At 38.1% G+C, this 20,633-nt stretch overlaps 3 protein-coding genes across 4 annotated transcripts in view; 2 read left to right on the top strand and 1 right to left on the bottom strand.

Moving 5' to 3' along the window:
- Positions 1-5,820: 5,820 nt before the first annotated feature.
- On the top strand, positions 5,821-14,615 carry LOC136254238 (uncharacterized). Its single transcript, XM_066046902.1, has 7 exons — positions 5,821-6,003; positions 6,062-6,238; positions 9,253-9,626; positions 11,067-11,283; positions 12,185-12,294; positions 13,459-13,645; positions 14,107-14,615. The coding sequence occupies exons 1-7, from the start codon at positions 5,895-5,897 to the stop codon at positions 14,481-14,483; spliced, it is 1,551 nt and encodes a 516-aa protein (XP_065902974.1). The 5' UTR covers positions 5,821-5,894; the 3' UTR covers positions 14,484-14,615.
- The window catches only part of LOC136254236 (uncharacterized), a 49,266-nt gene continuing 43,150 nt past the window's right edge, over positions 14,518-20,633 (top strand). For both annotated transcript variants that reach the window (XM_066046900.1, XM_066046901.1), the window contains exons 1-4: positions 14,518-14,658; positions 14,706-14,795; positions 14,846-15,027; positions 15,323-15,527. In XM_066046900.1, the coding sequence (XP_065902972.1) occupies positions 14,629-14,658; positions 14,706-14,795; positions 14,846-15,027; positions 15,323-15,527 (507 nt within the window). In that variant the 5' untranslated portion in view covers positions 14,518-14,628. The remainder of the gene's footprint in view (positions 14,659-14,705; positions 14,796-14,845; positions 15,028-15,322; positions 15,528-20,633) is intronic.
- On the bottom strand, positions 17,156-18,739 carry LOC136254239 (uncharacterized). The gene is made up of 6 exons (XM_066046903.1): positions 18,340-18,739; positions 18,209-18,285; positions 18,053-18,160; positions 17,634-17,845; positions 17,518-17,586; positions 17,156-17,468 (listed from the first exon to the last, which is right to left on the bottom strand). The coding sequence occupies exons 1-6, from the start codon at positions 18,518-18,520 to the stop codon at positions 17,312-17,314; spliced, it is 804 nt and encodes a 267-aa protein (XP_065902975.1). The 5' UTR covers positions 18,521-18,739; the 3' UTR covers positions 17,156-17,311.

Genomic DNA, 20,633 nt, shown 5'->3' with positions numbered 1-20,633 from the left:
CAGTCAGCACTGTTCAAAGTAGTCAGTATAGCTGTCAGTCAGTCAGTCAACAACACTATTCAAAGTAGTCAGTATTCACCTATCACAAAAATGACTCATTTGTCAAACTCAAATTTGGCCAGCGATGGGAAACCAGTCTTACACCATGTTACAGCAGGTTTGATTTTGTCACCACAGACATACTGTATAGCCATATACCCGATAACTATATACATGAATAACAATAAGTTTCATTGTCAATGATCTGCTGCATATAAGGCTGCTTTTATAGGAAACCCCTTTAGCAAATCATACAAATTGTCTAAGGCCAGGGTTGAGCTCTGGCCCAAACAGATGCCTCTATCTGTGCATGGTTATACAGCTGTGGAGTCATACAAAGACTAATGGTATAAAACTCGATTTCTCAATTAAGAAATTAAACACCTGTAGTAATGTGCCTGTACTGATATACTACATGTAGATGGAGTAAGCAACATAATAACAGTTCAGTAATGATGGATGCATGCCATGACTTTAAACATAGGTAGATGTGTCATAGGTAAAATTCTCTTAATTATAGTAGCTCAATGAACACTGAGTGCATACAAGCTCCTGCTAAGTACATCAAGTTGGTTATCATTGCATTACTGAGCTAGCTGTAGCTATATGTGTACAACTGCCATATTTGGGGCACCGACTAATAAGTGTATAAGAACTGTAGAATACCTCTGCCAGCCTTTACATATCAATCCACATTTCCCGCTATCATATTGATACTCATGATCACCAGCTGGACTGACAAACTTGCCAGTGAACTGAAAACCTGAGGAGACTGCATGCATGATTAGTGAGGTAGCTTAGCAAGATTATTGTTACGGGGTACACTATGGTGTACTTATCAATATTAGAGGGGTGCCTACCAAACCTAATTATGTGTGGGCTGAAAACAAAGTGGCCATCAAGTAGTCCCAGTATATGTAGTAGTACATTCGCGGTATATCTTACACTTAAATATGGATCTAGTGAAATGCGCTTAAGTAGTTTTCCTATTTCAATTGAATTGAATTGTATTTTCAATATGTACACACTTGTCAAATGAAATAGTAAATAACACTGTAAGTTAACTTTTGCATGTGTGTAATTCGAGTAGTCTTCTTAGACCAGTTTGTGGCAATTACTACCAACTTTTAAGATGTATGCTCACAACCGTGCTTGATCAATGCATCAACAGGCATTTGGACTATATTTACTTATGCATAAATTTTGGCTCTGACTATAGCTTAAAGTTTCCAGCAATGCATGTGAAAGATTTAGTATTGTCTTCACGACGAGCTAGTTTAAAGATTCAATGGTAAGTTTGAGCAAATGAACTGCATTTGCTGAACAACTTACCCTTGCATGCATCTTTAAACTAAAAGCAATACTAAATCTTTCACATAGGTGGAAACTATAAAAGATGCTGGGAAAGAAGTATGAAACCTAAGGGTAAAAACAAAATGGCCATCGAGTAGCTAGTTTCAGTATACACTGATGCAGTTAGTACATTTACAGTATATCATACACTTGAATATAAAGTGAAATACACTTAGTTTTCCTATTTTAATTTAATTATATTTGGCATTCAATATATACAAACTTGTCAAATGAATCAGTAAATGATAATGTTAACTTTTGCATGTGTGCAATTTGAGTAGTCTTCTAAGTATTCTTTATGGGTCTAATGTTAACAGTCATTATCAAACTGCATGGTGTGTATAAAAGGTACTGGGGAAGATGTATAAAAAATGTCTAGAATGTACACAGCTTTCTTGGATGGCTATTATTGCAACACACATTTTTGCTTTTCTCTTGAAAGCAAGATTTAGGTTGCATTACTGTAAGTTAACATAGGCTTGTTTTAAAATTGCCTCAATATTTAGAAAATGCATTTAGCACTAGCGCTTAAGCAAACTAGTAATCTATATCTATTCAATGTTTGAGACACAATTGGCTATAGCTCATTAGACACACTATACTACAATAAGATTAAGATAGCATTTCAATTTGCATTGGCCTGCAAACCTTTCCTGGGTATTCATATCTGCATGTTGTATTATTATTCTGTGGCATGTTAAGCCACAGAGCCACCAACGCTTTAGAATAGATTGTCGTGATACACTGTTCAGTAGTAAACTAGTTTGCATGGAGGATCATAAGCTCTGAAGTAACCACACGGACATTTCAGTCTGTTTACTGTTTTGTATTTCAAGTATATACCTTCATTATAACCAGGTATGTAGATTTGTTTGCTGAAATGTACTATATGTTTCTGCATGCATCATTTTGAATCTCATGTCAAGTATACTGTCTATTCATGTGACATTCTATCATTTAATCTAAATTGCATAGTGGTAAAATTGTATTCTGTGTAGCCATACCGATAACAGGGGACCAACTCCAGAAGGTTGTAATTAATTACAGCACTATCCATGGCATCCAGTAGCTGAACATACTTTTAAAAACTCAAAAGGTGCTTATAAACTACGTAGACTCCCCAGTATATGATAGGTTTCTAAACCATCAACATATTTATGCATGTCAATATAAATGTTAGTTGGAAGTAGCTACACCAAAGATGTAAACTGTTGCACATATTTACACTTTGCTGTGCATATGCTACCATAAGACTTTCATCATCCTTGCAAGGTAAGGGCAAGTCAGCAGCTAGGTCAAAATTTCAAGTAGACTTACTGTACACTGCATAAGCAACTTAAGAGAAGCCAAAGGAGCACTGCTTTCCTTATACTCTTAAGGAAAGCAGTGCTCATACTCTTACTCTTTCCCTTCTTTATACCCATATACTCTTAACATGCAGCAAGCCAGCAGTGAGTGGAGGATCTGAGGGTAGCTTTGGCACAGTAAAGTCAGCAGATTTGGATGCCATTCTGGGGTCCGGGTCATACTCCCCAGAAACATTTTAGATTATAGAAGGTGTGTTATAACATTTTAGACTGTTCTTACTGTGTTTTTACCGATAAATTATTTATTTAATTATTGAAACCATCAATATTGATGTAGTGATAAATAAAACAAAAGATCTCGCGCAGTCTTCTGACGTGATCATGCATAGAGAAATTGCCCTTTGATCAAGTGTAGGTCTACGTAGAGCAAACATGCCATGCTTTTGAACTAGAATCGGCTGAAGAAGCTTGGGGTGCTCATCATTTTGGGTTATTGCATAAAGCGGCCTTGTGGCCTGTGATCTTGGTGATCACGAGAACATTAGTAGAGTGTGATACAGCTACTATGCATTATTGTTGCCTCACATAGGCTTGTGTTAGACTCCGTGTCCACATAGAACCATAATGGAGATCAATACTCTCTTATACAACAGTCACCTACACGTTTTTATAATAAAATACTCTAATAGAGCATTCACAAATTAAACTGGTGTAAAAATGACATACAGACTATGTGATATTTCTAATGTAGAATCTTGTGTAGAATCTTGTATAGAATCCTAGTTACACATGCCATAGAGTCAATATGGTTGGCCTGTTGCTGCTGGTATTGCAGTCTGCCTGTTTCATGAATCATCTGGTAGCTAGCTACAAAACATGATATGTAGATTGTAGAGCTTTTCTGAGGTTCAGGTAGTCACAGTAGCAGTGTAACTGAGTAAACAAGCCAGGCTGCCATATTTAAATGCAGTCATACTTGTGAATCTCTATTAGAGTATCTCAATTTGTATCTGATGCTGTTTGTGATGCTCTATCTGTTGCTAAAGCTTTTGTATCTAACATCCACTCTGCTACTTTTGCTAAAGCTGCTCGTAGCAATCTGAGATCATCTCATATAAGTTATTGGGATTCTACGTTTGAGTCACTGATGATACAGAACAAATTCTTGGATATAGTTGACTTGGAACAAGCTTGTCCTCTGTGGAAGCGGCTGATGTTTGGACTACTGGAAAAGTAGCTGTCATTTCTTCTCCATGCTGGTTGTGATACACTGCCAACACCAATGATTTGGCTAGATGGAAAATGATTACTAATCCAGTTTGTGCTCTGTGTCAGTCAACCCAACCCACAACCAACCACATTTTAACTGGCTATTCTGTGGCTCTTCACAAAGGTAGATAGATACACTTGGTGCCATGACTAGGTTTTACAAGTTTTTGTTTGTAGTCTTCTGAAAGATTTGTCACCCAGTTCTAAGCTTTATGCTGATCTCCTTGGCCATCTTGCTAGTGAGAGCCCTCCTAGCACCATTCCTTCTAATCTTTTTCATCATCATTAAGTAGACCAGGCTTGGTGTTAGTCTCCTCCGGCATCATTCCATCACATTATTAGAACTTTCTGTAGTTACTAATACCAAGCACCACTTTTTTAGCTGCTAGCCATAAAAAAACAAGATCTCTATGGTTCGCTGCTACAAGATCTTAAATGCACATCTCTTTCGGTTGAGCTTGTGACAGTTAAAGTTGGCTGTTTAGGCCATTTTATGCCAGCAACAGTAGCAAAATTGTCAGAAGTGTTCCATCCATCAAAACCCTCCAAACTATCAAATTCAAACTCAAGAATTAGTTTTGGAATCATTTCGTTAATACTTTTTACAGCAATAATCTATGTACTTTTTACTTCCGTTGCCCCTGCTCCAAATGTTTAAACATTCAAGCTCCTACAAACTATTTTACTCTAAACTTGTACTCTTTGTAGCTACTCATTGTAATTATTATTTGCACCAATGCACAAATGCACCAGTGCTAAACCACAGAAGAACGTAAATGAATAAAATATATCCTTCAAGAGTAGAGGTGTGCTTTAAAGTTCATATTCAGGATATTTCCTTTGGGACGCAGTATTTTTGGCTCCTAAATGAAGGAGATGCACCGGTGTAAGGTGGAAAAACGAAGTTAGGCGAAATCACCTCCTGACCACCTACATATGTTACTCTTAGTGTCCTATCACAAACATTGTCACAGAAATTGAAAGGCTTTTCTTTGTCTACCTTATATGGGTGAAACAAAAAGGACAAAAATGTTGCTTTGTACATCCATAGAAAGTAGAAAACTGAATGGAACATCTTTCCTTTCTAGATGGTATTTGTGATTGAAACACCAAGACTATAACAAATGTGGTTGGTCAGACATTTGCTTCTCGCAACTTCATTTTTCCACCTTGCATGCCAGCATCTCCTTCATTTAGGAGCCAAAAATACTGCGTTCCAATAGAAATATCCTGATATCAACTTTAAAACACACCTCTACTCTTGAAAGATATTTATTTACCTTCTTCTGTGGTTTAGTACTGGTGCATTTTTTGCAAAAGCATGAACTCTGCTGGTGGGCATGACTAAATTAAAGCGCGGATCGGAGGACGTCCCACACTATAAATACCGCTAAAAATTGTGAAGCTCGTACTCCCTCTATATGCTAAAGATAATGAAACCAGGTATATTGCATACAAATTTGAAATAAATTGGACATTTTTTACTGGTAGTAAAAATCAAAGTCCGAAAACTGATAGCTAGTGATAGTTTAATTTGTCCGAATTAACATTTATCGGACTAAGCATACTATTGGCTGTAACTCTTAAGCTATTAATTACGCAAAACTGATTATTGGAGGATAATTATTGGGTACAATAACCTAAGCTGCAGGATTTCCAGGGAATGGCAACTGTCCGAACATCGTTGGCTGCCACGTTGGCTTAATGGGTGTAACACATGACAATAGTTAGGTAGTTAATTGAAGGATAGCGTTATGGACCCTACATAAGGCCATAGGCCACAAGGCCGCTTTATGCAATAATTTATAAGCCTAACCCCCACCATTTTCCGTGTATTAATCACGTGACCAAATGAAACGTGATCCCGTGTGACTAGTATAATCGAGAAGCCGAGAAAAAAAATAGTCAAGAAGGAAACGAGAGAAAATGAAGTACTTGGTGTTGTTTTGTGCTCTTGTACGTTTGAGCTTGGGTCAGATTACTGCTGCAGACTGCATGATGACGCTACCCAACTTGAATGGCTCTTTAACGTCAGGTAAAACCGTTTATATGTTCGTGCATGAACAAACTGAAATCGATTTTGTTTTTGTTAGGTGCTAACTTGCGAGTGTGTCCAATTGGGATGGACCAGTGTTGCACGCAGGCAAATGAAAATATGCTTGGGATGTCGCTGTATCGAGTGCTTCAGAATGATAGCGACAACTTTACGTTGGGTAGTGAAATCTACAGTATGCGACAGAGCGCGATGGAACTCTACAATGCAATGGCGTGTAAGTTAACAATGATGTTGATAGAAACTAAGGCGAAAGTGACGTTGGGCGTGCTAATAATGCTGAGAATGGTTTTTGGTCAATGATATTTATAGCCTGTCACCTTAATTGGTATAAAGTGTACACAAGGTATTGAAATCACAATTGACAAAGCCTTAAAAGTGTTTTCACACCTGTTGAGTCTTTCTGTGGTAACAAGTTCAATACTCTGAAACCTTACTAATGGAGTCATCCTCTGAACAAATTTGAAACAAATAGGCTGAAGTTGACAATGTGTAAACTGCTGATTAGTAACCATGCATGTTGGCCTGATTAAACACAAGTTATTAACAGTGGCTTTTTGTGATGCGGAGGAAGTTGGTACCTATGACATGCTATTATGCAACGAAGCATTGTCGCAGTTTTTAAGGCTTGTTTAAATCTAGAAGTAACATGTTGTGCATACTAAGGAGGTTTGTAAGGGACCTAGGACACAAGTGCATTTATCCATCATTTTTAGAGGTGTCATGCAATAAGTTCACTTTGAGATAATATCCTATGAAATAGTTTATTTCAGAACACCTTAATAACTTCTTGGTGGTCACTAGATCATGTAGAAGCCATTTGTGTTTAGATGAAGCCACATGTTAAAGCCACAAGTTGATGTTGTAATTCTTCAATTGCATTGCTATGCACTGATAAGAAAGCGCTTCTTAAACTACTTTTAACAACATATTATGCACAGAACTATCTTCTAAACTGTTTTATAGTTCTATTGTGTTTTTTCCCCACAAATTCTCTCAACAAAGCCTCAGAGCTGCTCTTCATTTTCATTTGCGTATGTAGGGGATACGCCCCCTTCTCAGCTCGAAGAGACAGGCTATTCCTGGTAGTTTACAGGGCTAGCACTGTTGTTTCTCAATTGTTAAATGCCTGTAAATCCTGAAGGGAAGGCAATTCACAAAGTCTGAGAAGACTCGCCACATCCGTCCTTATTTCAGACTGCCAGAAAAACACCTCAGAGCAAAGTTTACCTGTGTGGAAGTTTAGTACAGCCTTCAGTTTGCTTTTATGTCTTACGTAAAAGCTGCTTTCACCGTGTAATGATTTTGCTCACGTGGGTGCGTACAGACAAACACAGATAGGTACACACAACACGCACACACACACACACACATTTACAAAAACAATTTCAGTAAACCAGGCGCGCTCCCACAGCCGGCCTTCAGCCGGATGTAACTGCTCGCTTGGTTTTTTTTTTTAAATTGCACTACTGAGGGGAAAAGTGGTGTACTATCACAACAAGTGCTAGTTAGATGAACAAGCTTATTTATAAGCTAATAGACATTTTCTTGCCAGGATTTATCATGCTGTATTTGCCACATATTTGTTTTTCAACTTGACTTTGGTGTCATCGGGAAACTTGACTCCAAATCTGTATACCAAAATATATGCAACACCAATAATGAGGCAAGCTGAGCTGAGCTTGAGAAATGAAATATTGGTATATCAGGGACCTGCCATTAAACATCATAATTACAATGACATGATGTCTGTGGCCACTCATTATGTGTGGCTTCACTGTAGGTTCTTACTAGTCATATGTGTGAATGTTGGGAAATAATTTGTGTTTCACAATTGGTTCAATAGTATGGTGATGTGTATTTTGACTTAAACGTTGCTGTGCTTCTAATGTGAAACTTCAATTCAATCAAACACCGTTATCGTACACATTAAACAGCCACATGCATGAATACAGTGATACAACCTAACTCATCTTAGTTGATTCTACTCCACATCCTTTTTTTAACCTTCCCAGATAGAATCTTCCTGCAAGATTCTACCTGAAAAGGTCCTTTTTTCTTGCAAGAATAATTCTTGCAGTTGCAAAACCCCCGATATTCCTTCAAGATTCTTGTAAGATCCTGCAATAAAGGTCCTTTTTGTTGCAAGATCTTTCTCAAGTACAAGATGGCAAGAAATCAACATGACAACTATTCAAATTCAACCACCTCATAATGCTTGAAAACAATACTGAAGCTCAAAATCAACTGTGGCACTAGTCAAGTGCAGCTACTATTGAGGTGTGGCGTTTAACACAGTATTAACAACAACATTTGACAGTATGCTTACAGTATAGCCTTGAGTAGCCAGTTTCCTTGTCACTGGATTGATTATATATGGCAAAAAAATAGTGTTTCTATATGCATGACATTAGGTTATGTTTTCTATGTTAAATATACACAATTGTGTGGTTTTCAAACAATTTATATTCCTTAGTGTGGTGGTGCCATGTTGTCTAACAGTGAACCCACATACAATACCCACATACCAAAATTTGTTATATATAAAAGTACTAGCTAGCAAATAAAAGTAGGAGACAAGATATACTGGTGGACATGTAATCCTTGGCGACCTCCCTTGTTTCACTACTTTTTATTTTCATGATTGATCCCTCCCTAATCAACTTAAAATTCCTAATTTTTTTCCTTGTTACTTTTTTGTAACATTATTATGACTGGTGAACCCATGCATACCACATTGGAAGAAGGAATGGTGTCAAGAGTTATTGTTTTCGTCTGAGTGGCACACGCGCCCCAACTATGATTTATTGAAATAGTGAAGTGGCCATTACACTTCATTTTCAGCCTGTTACACAGTGTTACAAATGAAGAACACTACGAGAAGCACTTCTGCAATCAATTCAATCATTACAAAAAGTTTGTGTTATAAATGCAGGGTACTTCTCCTCCTGGCTCATCAAATGTACCCCTGTTTATGATCGAATTACTGGAGGCAGTGTACAGGGTGAAACTACTGCTTATCCAGGTGACCTAGGGTTACAAACCTCAAAGGAAATTACAGTAAATCATATAACTTTAGTATGCATTGTACTGTGTCTGCTTCAATAATGTCCTCACTACTTGTTCCAATGCATTTGTGTTTATACTTGAGTAAGGGTGTAGTACATACTAAGAATGTTGTTGCTGCATGTAGCTATTGTAACTATGCACTGTGAATTCAATTTATTTCAGCTCTTCGGATGAGTTTCATCAATGATGTTATTGGAATGTTATTGAGGGGAAGTGTGGACTGTACAAGAGGAGTTGCCACTTCCTGTGATATTCTGAATACTGTCGCAACTGCGACTCTAGATAACATCACCGTTGCTCTGTCAGGAAACGCCACTGCTGCTGATTCAATTGACCTGGAAGATGTTATATCTAACTTTTTCAGGAACGGTCTTAGTAGATTCTACTTTGATCTCCATTTTTCAATGCAAACCCAGGTTATGTGCGGCACTAATAGGATTTTTGAGTTGCTGTTTCCTCAAGTTGAACAAGATAAAATGTCCGTGCTAGCTGGCAATCTCCAACAAATGGGCAAGATCTTCCAACTGGTTCAAAGGGTGGGTGAGCCTTGTGTTGTAAACACCTCAGTGCCTATTTATTTTGAGTAAATATTTGTAACTGACGTTGCTCCTGATGAGAATTTCTGGAATGGTGGAATAAAATTATTGTTTATATCCTTGAAACTACTTATGTCTTGTATACTATTGAATCTTTTTTGTACTTTCTCAAAAGTGTTTCCATGGAATTGCTGTTAAACCAGAAAATGTCGATCTTTCCACTCCTGAATGAAATATTGGTCACAGGGGTGGATTTAGGTGAGGGAGGGGGGGGGGGGGGGGGGGGGGGTCCAAGGGTTCCTCTTTCTGGAAGAGTCGTAAGATGAGCTGTTATTCTTTAATCAGTAAACCAACATCAGTTTATCAGTCAAAGAAGTACGTACTTGTTGCAGACTTGTATGGTAAAATACCAATTGTTTACATCTCTCCAATGTAAAATCACTTAAACTGCTACTCAAGCATCTTCATATGTGATAAGTGCCTTTGAAATAACTGCCATTTTAAATTACGCCATGCAGATGTTTCGGGGGTGCATTTCTAAAGGCTTAAATGGTTAGATTTAAAACAGCTGGAGAGTAATTTTTTTGCTATGAAATATTACATTGGTTGACTGAAGCTACAGTTGTCATGCTCCAGAGTGGAATTCCCATTTTCAAAATCCTGTGTCTGCCCCTTGGTCTTACTCTAGATCAATACCTCTGATTGCAACATCGGTAGAAGTGATAATCCAGTGAAACAATGGTATAGCATCAAGCTGCATACGTATAAAAATACATACCTGCTCCATTGTGCATAGTACCATTCCAAGATTTCAAAATTAAGTCTCAAGATTCGATCTCCACTGTTCCATACATTTAAATATTACAATCATGCACTGGGCTAGATTGGAGGACTGGATTACTGGACTCAGGTATTTTCCCTTTTTTACCATAATATGATTGTAAGTATGTAGTTAGACTACTCCCCCACACATAAAGAAACCCACACACATACAAAAGAAAGGTGTGATCATGGCAGACTTTTGTCAACATTGCCCATGTACATAACGTATCAGCTATGGATCAAGAAGACAGTTAAGTGTCACTACTTAATTTTGCTGACTGATATGACTATAACTTGTATTTAGGATGCATGGTTACTACAACACTATGTACACATGTACTGTATGGTTTGTACTTCATGATAAGACAAATGGTAGTCATGCAACTGAGATTATACCCTGAGTTGTTACGCAAATTGCACACAATCCTAAGGTGAACAGGCAGTATCAAGTAGACAGGTTCACCTGCATACTTTATATTCATTGCAGCAATATAGCTACAACCAGTTGCCCAAATATGTGCTAAAAACCCCAGTCCAGTCCAATCCAGTGATTGCATACATCTGTATCATACATACTGTATTCACATATTACTTTGTATTTGTTGTGTGTAAATGTAGTTGATAATGGATTCAGCAAGGGTTGAAGTTGCTGTGCAAAATTTTACTCTGTCACAAACTTGTACTAACATTTGGACTATGCGGTATGCCTGTCCCCTGTGTGCTGGAAATAACATACCACTCTGTCTGGGAAGATGTAATGATGTGTTGATCGGCTGTCTGTCCCCACTGAATCAGGCAATTGTCCAGCTCAATGTTTTCAGAGAGCTTGTTGTAGGTGAGTGGTAGTTATGTGCACAGCTGTACACCCTGTTAATCCTTAAACCCGCACGTAATTTTAAGGAATACTTGATTACAAAAATCCATTTAAAATGGCCTGTCTTTCCAGACTAGTCTATATATATATATTATATATCTATTAGCCTAAAGCTATATACCAATGGAAAGTTTATTCATTGGGCTATGTGAGAAGTCTAAATAACCACTGTAACAACAGGGGCTTATTTGTTATGGAAAATGGTGGCTCAATTTTCCATTATTTCTCAATACTCGTGATGGCAGCCATATTAACAATCAATTAAATCATGTGAGCTATATATAGTGTGACTCTCCCCCATTGAATAGGGAATCGCCTCATGTTTATTTCACACGAATCAGATGAAGTAGGAAGGAGATATTAACCATTTTCTAAAGGTATGCAAGGGGTTTGTGTACTCATTGTGCGTAATGATAGTGTGAGGGTGAGTTTTGGCCCCATGTTTTCGTGCTAGGGTACATCCCTAGGTATCCTTTTAATCCTTGTAGGGATGTACCCTAGCACGAAAACATGGGGCCAAAACTCACCCTCACACTATCATTACGCACAATGAGTACGCAAACCCCTTGCATACCTTTAGAAAATGGTTAATATCTCCTTCCTACTTCATAGTGATCTTGATTATGTAACCATAGGAAGAACAGTTTGCAAGTTTCAGTGCTTCGTTCACAGCCATGCGTCAAAGCCGATTTATTGGTGCATGCGGGTTTAAGGGTTAACTGACATTAGCAACAGTAGTCATCATCACATGGGTATAGTTTGCATGTCGTAAATCACTATTAACACTAGTGTGTACATGCAGTATCTGTTATTGTACTGTGTATGTGTGCATATGTAATTCTTTGTTTCTCTTTCTATTTAGCTGGTGTACAAAGTTTGTTAACTGGTATGCCTCTGGCCCGTGTCAATGTTAATAGTTTCCGTTCATACTATTCTTCAATTTTGAATACGAGCAATGACATTGATGAAACGGTATGTATGTATGCATGTATGTATGTATTTATAGACATTTTAAAATGCATGCACACACATACACGAGCACACTTACACATACACCTGCAAACCATCACATCTTTTGAGATTATCCAACCCTCCATGGAAGGTACACACTCACCCAGCCAGGGTATCCTGGATCTCCTACCTTACAAGCTATTGAAATTTAGAGAGGGGTGGATAGGCCATAGACAATTGCAGGGACCTGAGTCAGAGACTTGTGTAAACCATGGTGTTTGCATTATGTAAAGCCCTCTTTGTTGTCAGTGCAAGGGATTCTCTGACCCTGCGTGGTCTCCACATGCACACACGCACCTGCACATACATACACACCAAATGGTTGTTTCTGCTTTAATTTCTAAGGTGGTTTAGGTGTGCGTTCTATTAGGAATTTTGCAAAAAAAAAAAGTGGAGGGGGGGGGGGGGGGAATCCTCCACTATGATACTGTTTCTCTAGAATTGTACATCGAATCCAAAAGGTAAGTTTGCTATATAGTTTACCACAGGCTGGTGTTCAGAATCAATCATATAAATTTAACTACATACAAGACATTTCAAAAATTGGCAAATAATTACCAAGCTAATGTTTCTCTACACATGGTATAATTATTTGTGAAATACTTTGTGTGGTGTGTAAAGTGCTGGAGCATGCTGCATTTTCCATACTGTTCTGCTGTATATGGCATTTACAGTACAGTTATAGTATAGTTGGGCAGTTGCAAAAGTAGTACGATTGGTCAAACTAATCCTAGCTGTTCATTCTACAAATTGTATGGACACTTATTGGTAGTCTGGTGGTTAAAAACTGAAAGTGATTTGAGTACTGAAGGTGAACGCTTTGTGGAAGACAACTAATGTACAATATAATTATCCCTAAAAGCACTGCCTAAGTGCAAAAAAATAAACCACATGTGACTAATATGGTACTTGACTTCATATTAATTTACTGGATTTTCCATACACATGCTCGGCACTGCGTTTAATAAAATCTTTTTGCAAAACCAACAGCAGGATTACCTTGTCTAGTTTTCTTGATTGTGCCCTTAATTTTCCACTTACAGATGCTTCTGTTTTTTAATATGCTATAATAGTTAGTTGAATACTGTATGTCTCACTGTGTGTGTATGGTTGTTATTTGTTTAGGCTCTAATCGAAGATGTGTTTTCTCGGTGCATTAATACAGGCAAGAGGTCTGTTAAGAATGATTTTCATCAGAAACGTCAGACAGGACGTGCAGATGCTCTTCCTACTGTTATGATCGATTCAGCCATAGAATCTCAAATTATGAGCACAAATCTGCCTAGTTTAGTGAATGCATCCCTGACAAGTGGTGAGTGGATTACACGTGTGTTTTTATGACCAAGTAAGCAGTTAGATTTGTTTAACACTTAACATGGATTACCAATGTTTTTGTGCTTTACAATAGCTTTTTCAAATGATGCATAATTGTTTCTAACAGTTGTATGTGTCTCCTGCCAAAAGTACATTACAATTTATTGTATATATATAGCCAAGGATATTAATCACTGAGGCCAGAGAACCAGTACGTACTTTTAATATGCCTTTTATGCACACTCTGGCCTTGTGTTCTAGCTGGTAAACTTCTTGCATAGTTGCAAGCTATGCTTCAAATATTCGAATATGTTCCTACTTGGAATTATGCAAGAAATTATGATATAACAATTGTCACTTCTATAGTATGAAACCTAATGATTGCCAAGGTGTGCCTTCTGTGTGCTGTGTGTATATATTTGATACTGTGTAATGTGTCGTATTCTCCTATGCATACAGATCGTGAATATATTTGTGCCTACCTCAATTTCAACGCATCAACCTGCACGTCAGACTTCAACTCACTTGATGTTGATGATCAAGTTACTAACCCTGCAGGCATGTTCGACACTACAATGCTCTTAAATCAAGCAGGCCAGCAACCCTATGTGGTGACAGACTTTGTGAATATGGATGTTGAAAATGAAGCACTGTTTATGAATCTATTGCCAAGCCGCACTATTCCTGATACAAGTTTCTTAAATGACACTACTACTACTGTTAGTGCCACACCAACAGCTATACCAACTCCTACAAATAGAGGAGGAGGTGCTGCAGCTGTATCTTTCTCACTATTCACTACGCTGATGGCACTAGTGTTAGCTTATTTCCTGTGAATTGTTATGTTAGTTGGTATAATATTTCAGACGTTATTCCTTTTGTAGAGATTAGTCTTTTTGTACACACATTTTTGCACTGTATTGATTTTTGTAGCGCATTAAGAATTTATTAAAATTATATTTGTCGTGCGCGTTTGTTGGAATGTCCAAGGAGAACTCCAAAGGGCACAAGGTAACAGATTGAATGTGGTCTTTCAGTGTTCTAGTGTGGTGTTTTAGTGCCCACATGATGGCTGCACATGGGAGTTTTCGTGCTTGTCAAAGCTACACAGACATCTTGCTTCCCACAGTACGCAGAAGGATTTCAAAGTAGGTGGTCAAAGTACTTGTATTTATGTATATACGACCCTCTGTCGTAGTGTACCCAGTGCGAAAGGCGCTTCAAGACCGCGTATAATGTACAGTATCACGTGAGAACCGTGCACCTTACGAGGGAGAAGCCATACCCGTGTCCCGTGAACGGTTGTAACGTCCATTGTACGTCCACCACCTTGTTACATGGACACTGTAGGGAAGCACATCCTGATGAGAGGCTGTATAGGTGAGCGATTAAGGTACCTTCTAGAATTTTCACAGACAATTAAATTGTGGAACAAATTACCAGATATTACACTGTAATTAACTACAATATTACAAAATTTTAAAGATCTAATTAACAGTTATTATTTGCACACATAATCACACCTTTACATACATTTTACACTTGCTTGTAAAGGTACATCACAAACTAGATATTTATGGAACTTTTTAGTTTATTACATGCATTATACCAATTCCATGCTGTGTATCTGAACACAATAGCTGATAAATTTGTTATAATTGTTTATCTATGACAGTTGCACTAGTCCCAGCTGCTACTCTACATTTCTACACAAAGATGATCTGCTAGTACACCAGCATGTCCACAAGCCGGCAGGAAATGGCAGTGATGCTGAAGCATTCACATGTGACTTCTGTCAGAAAGTATTGCCATCCAAGTCCAAGCTTCGCCGTCACAGGCTGTTCCACATTGGAGAGAAACACTTTAGGTGCCCTATAAAAGTGAGCATTATTTAGATACACAAGTCTACTGTATATAACTTTGGAACTTTTGACATCAGTTGTCAATTTGTGTTGTCAAAAGTATATGCCATTAGTGCTGGGCGGTATTGAAAAATAGCAAACGGCATACCTTCCATAAAAAGTATCATTGTATCACTAAATATCCTGGTATTAATATAAAAGCCATTGGTATTAAAGTAACTGCCATTTACCTCAACAAAAGCACCAAATACCCATGGTAGCTCAGCAAACCTCAGGTACAAATTACCACAATCAAACTTGTTTACATAGTTTGGTTAGCTGACTACATCAGCACCTGCCTACAAACATTTGTCACATGTCTGGTTACCTTCTAAATATGGGATGAAACAAGCCCACAGAGAGGCTATAGTGACCAGACAGTATGGCGGTATTAAAGGGACACTGCGATGTTATGGAAGCCTTTTAAGTTCGAGTAAGCATTACATCACCTAACCAAAACAATGACAACAAATTACCGCGTGTATTATTAGCGCATCTAAAAATTAAACATGGCGTGTAGTGTTGAGCCTGAAGTTGACCTCGAGCATTGCCGTCCAAGGCAACTATTCCTACGAGCTGAAATGGTACTATCAATTGTGTACTGTACTTAGAAGAATGTTCTGTGCTATGTTCAGGGTAGTTCACCGTGGAGGGGCTCCTCTCCCAATATAGACAGGGTATATTGTAACTGTAAATCTACGTGCCAGAGCCATAATTGTCCCTGTAAGAAGACAGGCCTGTTTTGTAGCAGGAAGTGCAAATGCGGTACAAAGAAAAATTCATGCAAGAATCAAGTAAGCTACGTTGTTGTAAATGTATGCAGTATTATACTGAAATGCAACCCCTTAGGTCCCAGCCCCAGCTGAAGATAACCCTCTTGCTGCTTTTCAAGAAGCCCAGCTGTGTAGCCTACAGATAATTTTTTACACTACAGAAATGATCTAAATAATTGAAAACTTATGTAGGATTTTGTTAGCACACTGAATATTGATGACTGCCACCGGCTGATAATGGAGGCATATAGTCGGGCTGGTGGACTACAGTCTGCTAAGGCTATGATTGAGTTACCACCAAGACAAGAGCCACCTGGACGACAACCACCAGTCAATGGTGTGCCAAGTTGGTGCATCTGCAGAAAGTGCCGTGCAATGCCGACTGCAGATGAAAACAAATGCTGCAGACAAAAGCATGTGTTACTCTACAGCCATGCTTCCAAAGCCTGGTATTGGACTGGGATGCTTTGTCGGTGGCAATCATTGGCCGAATGGATATGTTAGCAGACAGGACCGATTTCAGTAATGAAGGCTTCCGTTTTGCTGCCTACCATCAATACACACTGTGGCAAAATGGGTATCTAGGAAGGGGCAACAGGAGAGTGGTACCATCATGTACCACATGCTCCATCAGAGACAAGTACCCCAGTCTGGATGGGGTGTATACAGGTTTTAAGTATTTTTAACTCCTGTGATTTGACAATGTTATGTATGATTGATATGTACAAATAAATTATTGAATATCATTTTCCAATGAAACATGTAGAAATAAATTATTGAATATCATTTTCCAATGAAACATGTAATTGCTAATCAGAAAACTTTGATCGCTTTTTGGCAACAATGTCTACAGTATGATCTGGTGGACAATGGGCAATGGTGTGCTGTATATGTACTGGATTGTCCTCCCTTAAAAGTCTCCTAGATTGAAGGCCATAATCAGATTCTTTGCAGGTTCGAAATATAGCAGCTATCAATTCTGGGATGTATTTATATTCTTTCTTCGTTTTCACAGGTGTCACATCCCACTTCTTGGATTGCTTTCTGTACTTTTGGTGGTATCTTTGTTCTCCTTTGGCAGTTGTAGCGACAGTGGGCATAGTGATCCAACACAGCCAGCTGTGTCCTAGCCAAGTATGCTTCATCCCTAGAAGTCATCCTAACCAAATCTGATTTTGAGGTGGCTTTTTACTTACCGGTATGCAGTTCTCTTGGGACAATAACTGAGTAGTAAGCTGTGAAAAGACTCAAGCATCCCAGTATGTCTATGTAATGTCATAAATATGTATGTACATTATGACATCTTTTTCACCTGAACTTTACGTAAGCATCCAGTGATTTGAGCCATGCTCTGTCAGTAAGTATCTTTCGAAGAATTTTAAATGCTGGTTCTTGAGGATTGAAATATGAAATATTTGAGCCATTATTATCTGTGGGGGGACCATTTAAAGCCTGATGTTCACACCTTCCGAGCAACCAATCATGGTCATTCCGTACATGGTGTAGAACGGTAAACCACTTCTCCTAAGAAAAATGAACTTTGATTTATACAACTCAAATTATACAATGAAACCTCTATAATCTGACACTCATTAGGACAAGAAAATTATGTTGGATTAGTGAGGATGTCGTATTATTGAAGTAGTATAACATAGTAAAAGCCTTTTTGGTAATATATTACAGAGGTATTGTGGATTAGAGAGGTGTCGCATTAGAGAGATTTCACCGTACCTTCAATTTCACTGAGCTTCCCTTGCATGTGCGACAACAAAACCAAAAATGATTTACAATGTTGCCTGACCATTGGTTGATCTTCCCCATGTTGCGTACCTTACCAGCCTGTTGGACAAAAAATTGCTATGGAAGGCAGTTAAAAAATATTTATACCTCGGCCAATGCTTTCTTCAGCTTCTTGGCTTTATGCCATATATCACGAGAATGGTACACAGTGGGGTATTTGCTTTCTGTGATTATTTGAAAAGGTAAGCATATTTACAAACAATGACATATGTACCTACCTAAAGTCTTGGCAACAGAAGATGAGGAGTCGGTGATTATTTCTGCAACCTTGATGCCTTTGGATATCACAAAGTCTAGGCATTTGGTCATCCCCTCTCTCTCCATATTTGGAGAATGCAGACCTACTTGATGCTTATCAACATTTTCAATTTGCAAGATTTGGTTTATCTCAGAATCCATTAGTATGTACAAAATTTGGCACTCTTGCCAGGAGAGTCACATCTACCATCTCCATATAAAATCAATTCCTTTTCCGTATAACTATCAAAGAGCTTTGCCTGATTTGTTTAAACGAGACACATTCTTGCTCTGATACATAGTACTTGTTGACTGTAGGGCAAATAAATTGGCGTTGATAACTATAGAAAGTTGATCCAGAAATGATGGCCAACTGCATGAAATCAAAAAACATTTTTATCTTTGCAAAGCTGTTTCCTGATAACACAACCGCCGATGCTAGTATCACATTACTGTCAAATATCTTAGAATGATTCTTGTTGGTGTGAAACTCTGAGGAAGACCAGCTAAATTGGTGACCATTTTGGCAGAATCCTTTGATTATGACACAGCCTGCAGTAACTTCATAGAAAACATCGCGTCTTAATTCACAATTCATCTCTTGGCATTTTCCATTTGCTAGCTGCATCAGCAGATTGATGGAACACAGCACCCACCGGTTTCCTACAAGTAACAAAATTATATTACACCTAAACAATCACACAAATACACCTGATGGTTCACTAGTTGGTATGTCATCTGGTTGGGTACTCTCAGTGCTGCCAGGCATATCACTATTATCTGGTTGGCCACTCTCAGTGCTGTCAGGCGTATCACTGTTATATTCATCACTAATACCAGGTTGTTGAAATGTAAATGTATAGAACCTGTCAGATGTTTCACTTCCTGAAGATTCTCCGCATAATATGCTTGTAACATTGAGTAGCCTGTTATAAGAGTTTTAGCTGAGCACAAGCATCATATACAAACCTTTGTCCATCTTCATGACAAACACTTATTGTCTCATCATCAGAATTATCAAGTGGATATATTCATTAATGCTCAATGTACTAAAGTACAATTAATATACAAAAAAAAACAAGTACATAATAGCAAACCTTGCTTGGCTGACAGTATAGGAATCTTCATGTCTACGATTATTCTGGCTTACAACAATCGGTGTCGATGATAAGACTGGTGGGGATGGCTGAAATTCGCCTATACCGCTAACAATGCCAAGTATAATACAGTACATGCGTGAACTAACTGCCCACTAACCTTTCATGCTCTACCCCTTTGCTTCTCGACTCGTTCAAGCTTGCATTCAAGCTCTCCGCAGCTACCAGTAGATAGCATGCAACAGCGTCATCATTCGCCAGCTGTAATTCGTCTCTCAGACATCTCCACTTCTTGAAAGTTTCGTTGGCAATGCAAATTCGTTTGTTCGCGCATCCCCACCCTCCTTTGTGCTTCCTTGGCCTCCCCACCGAACCGTGTACACCCCGCGCCAAACAAGTCGCCATTTTCAGAAAAAAATTGTAAATCTGGAAACTTACAGATATATTATTTCACTGGCAGTGAAATAATTAGTAATTAAACGGCTTCCATAGCATCGCAGTGTCCCTTTAGAAAAAAACAGGTGGCAACAATACCAATATGTCGCCCAGCTCTATATGCCATAATAGAAATAGGATTAAAAGAAACTGCTAAAAGAAGTAATTATTTTCTAGTCGAATAATAATCTGTCAAAAATACTGATAATAATTTACACTGTACAGTATTCTACAGTATATAACCATTCAGCTTTAAATATTGTCAAGTGGGTATAATTTTACTTGGGTATATTGTACTATATATTAAAATTTATAAATTTAAAAATAAAGTAGGAATCCAAACAATAAAAGCAGTGAAACAAGAGAGGAACAATGGTAGTTATTACAGCATAGCTCAGTGGGAAATCCCTACTTTGGCATGATATAGCCATTATTTTGTGTTCAATGCCAAAGTAGGAATTTCCCACCGAGCTATGCTGTAATAGCTACCATTGTTCCTCTCTTGTTTCACTGCTTTTTATTGTTTGGATTCCTACTTTATTTTTAAATTTATAATTTTTAATATACTAGTTTGTTTAGTTTTTTCTTAAGGCATACAGCTAGCTATAAACATGTGACTGTTCTATTAGGGTGACTGCTGTGTTAGAGTATCTCGAGGCAGCCTGCAAGATGTCCGCTTGCCAAAAAAGGGCGTGGTTTCGATCAATTATAGAGTTGTCGAGTCAACCTTCCAAATTGAAGGT

The sequence above is a fragment of the Dysidea avara genome, chromosome 4 (genome assembly GCF_963678975.1).
Source record: "Dysidea avara chromosome 4, odDysAvar1.4, whole genome shotgun sequence".
NCBI lineage: Eukaryota > Metazoa > Porifera > Demospongiae > Dictyoceratida > Dysideidae > Dysidea > Dysidea avara.
The sequence above is the reverse complement of the archived record's forward strand: the minus strand, read 5'-3'. Positions and strand labels throughout refer to the sequence as shown.

Coding starts and splice junctions, on each gene's coding strand:
- LOC136254238 (XM_066046902.1), top strand. CDS start 5,895: ATGAAGTACTTGGTGTTGTTTTGTGCTCTTGTACGTTTGAGCTTGGGT. Junction 6,239..9,252: donor ACTCTACAATGCAATGGCGT/GTAAGTTAACAA, acceptor AATTTATTTCAG/CTCTTCGGATGAGTTTCATC. Junction 9,627..11,066: donor TCTTCCAACTGGTTCAAAGG/GTGGGTGAGCCT, acceptor GTGTAAATGTAG/TTGATAATGGATTCAGCAAG.
- LOC136254239 (XM_066046903.1), bottom strand. CDS start 18,520: ATGGATTCTGAGATAAACCAAATCTTGCAAATTGAAAATGTTGATAAG. Junction 18,286..18,339: donor TTCTGTTGCCAAGACTTTAG/GTAGGTACATAT, acceptor AAATAATCACAG/AAAGCAAATACCCCACTGTG. Junction 18,161..18,208: donor TGAAGAAAGCATTGGCCGAG/GTATAAATATTT, acceptor TTTGTCCAACAG/GCTGGTAAGGTACGCAACAT.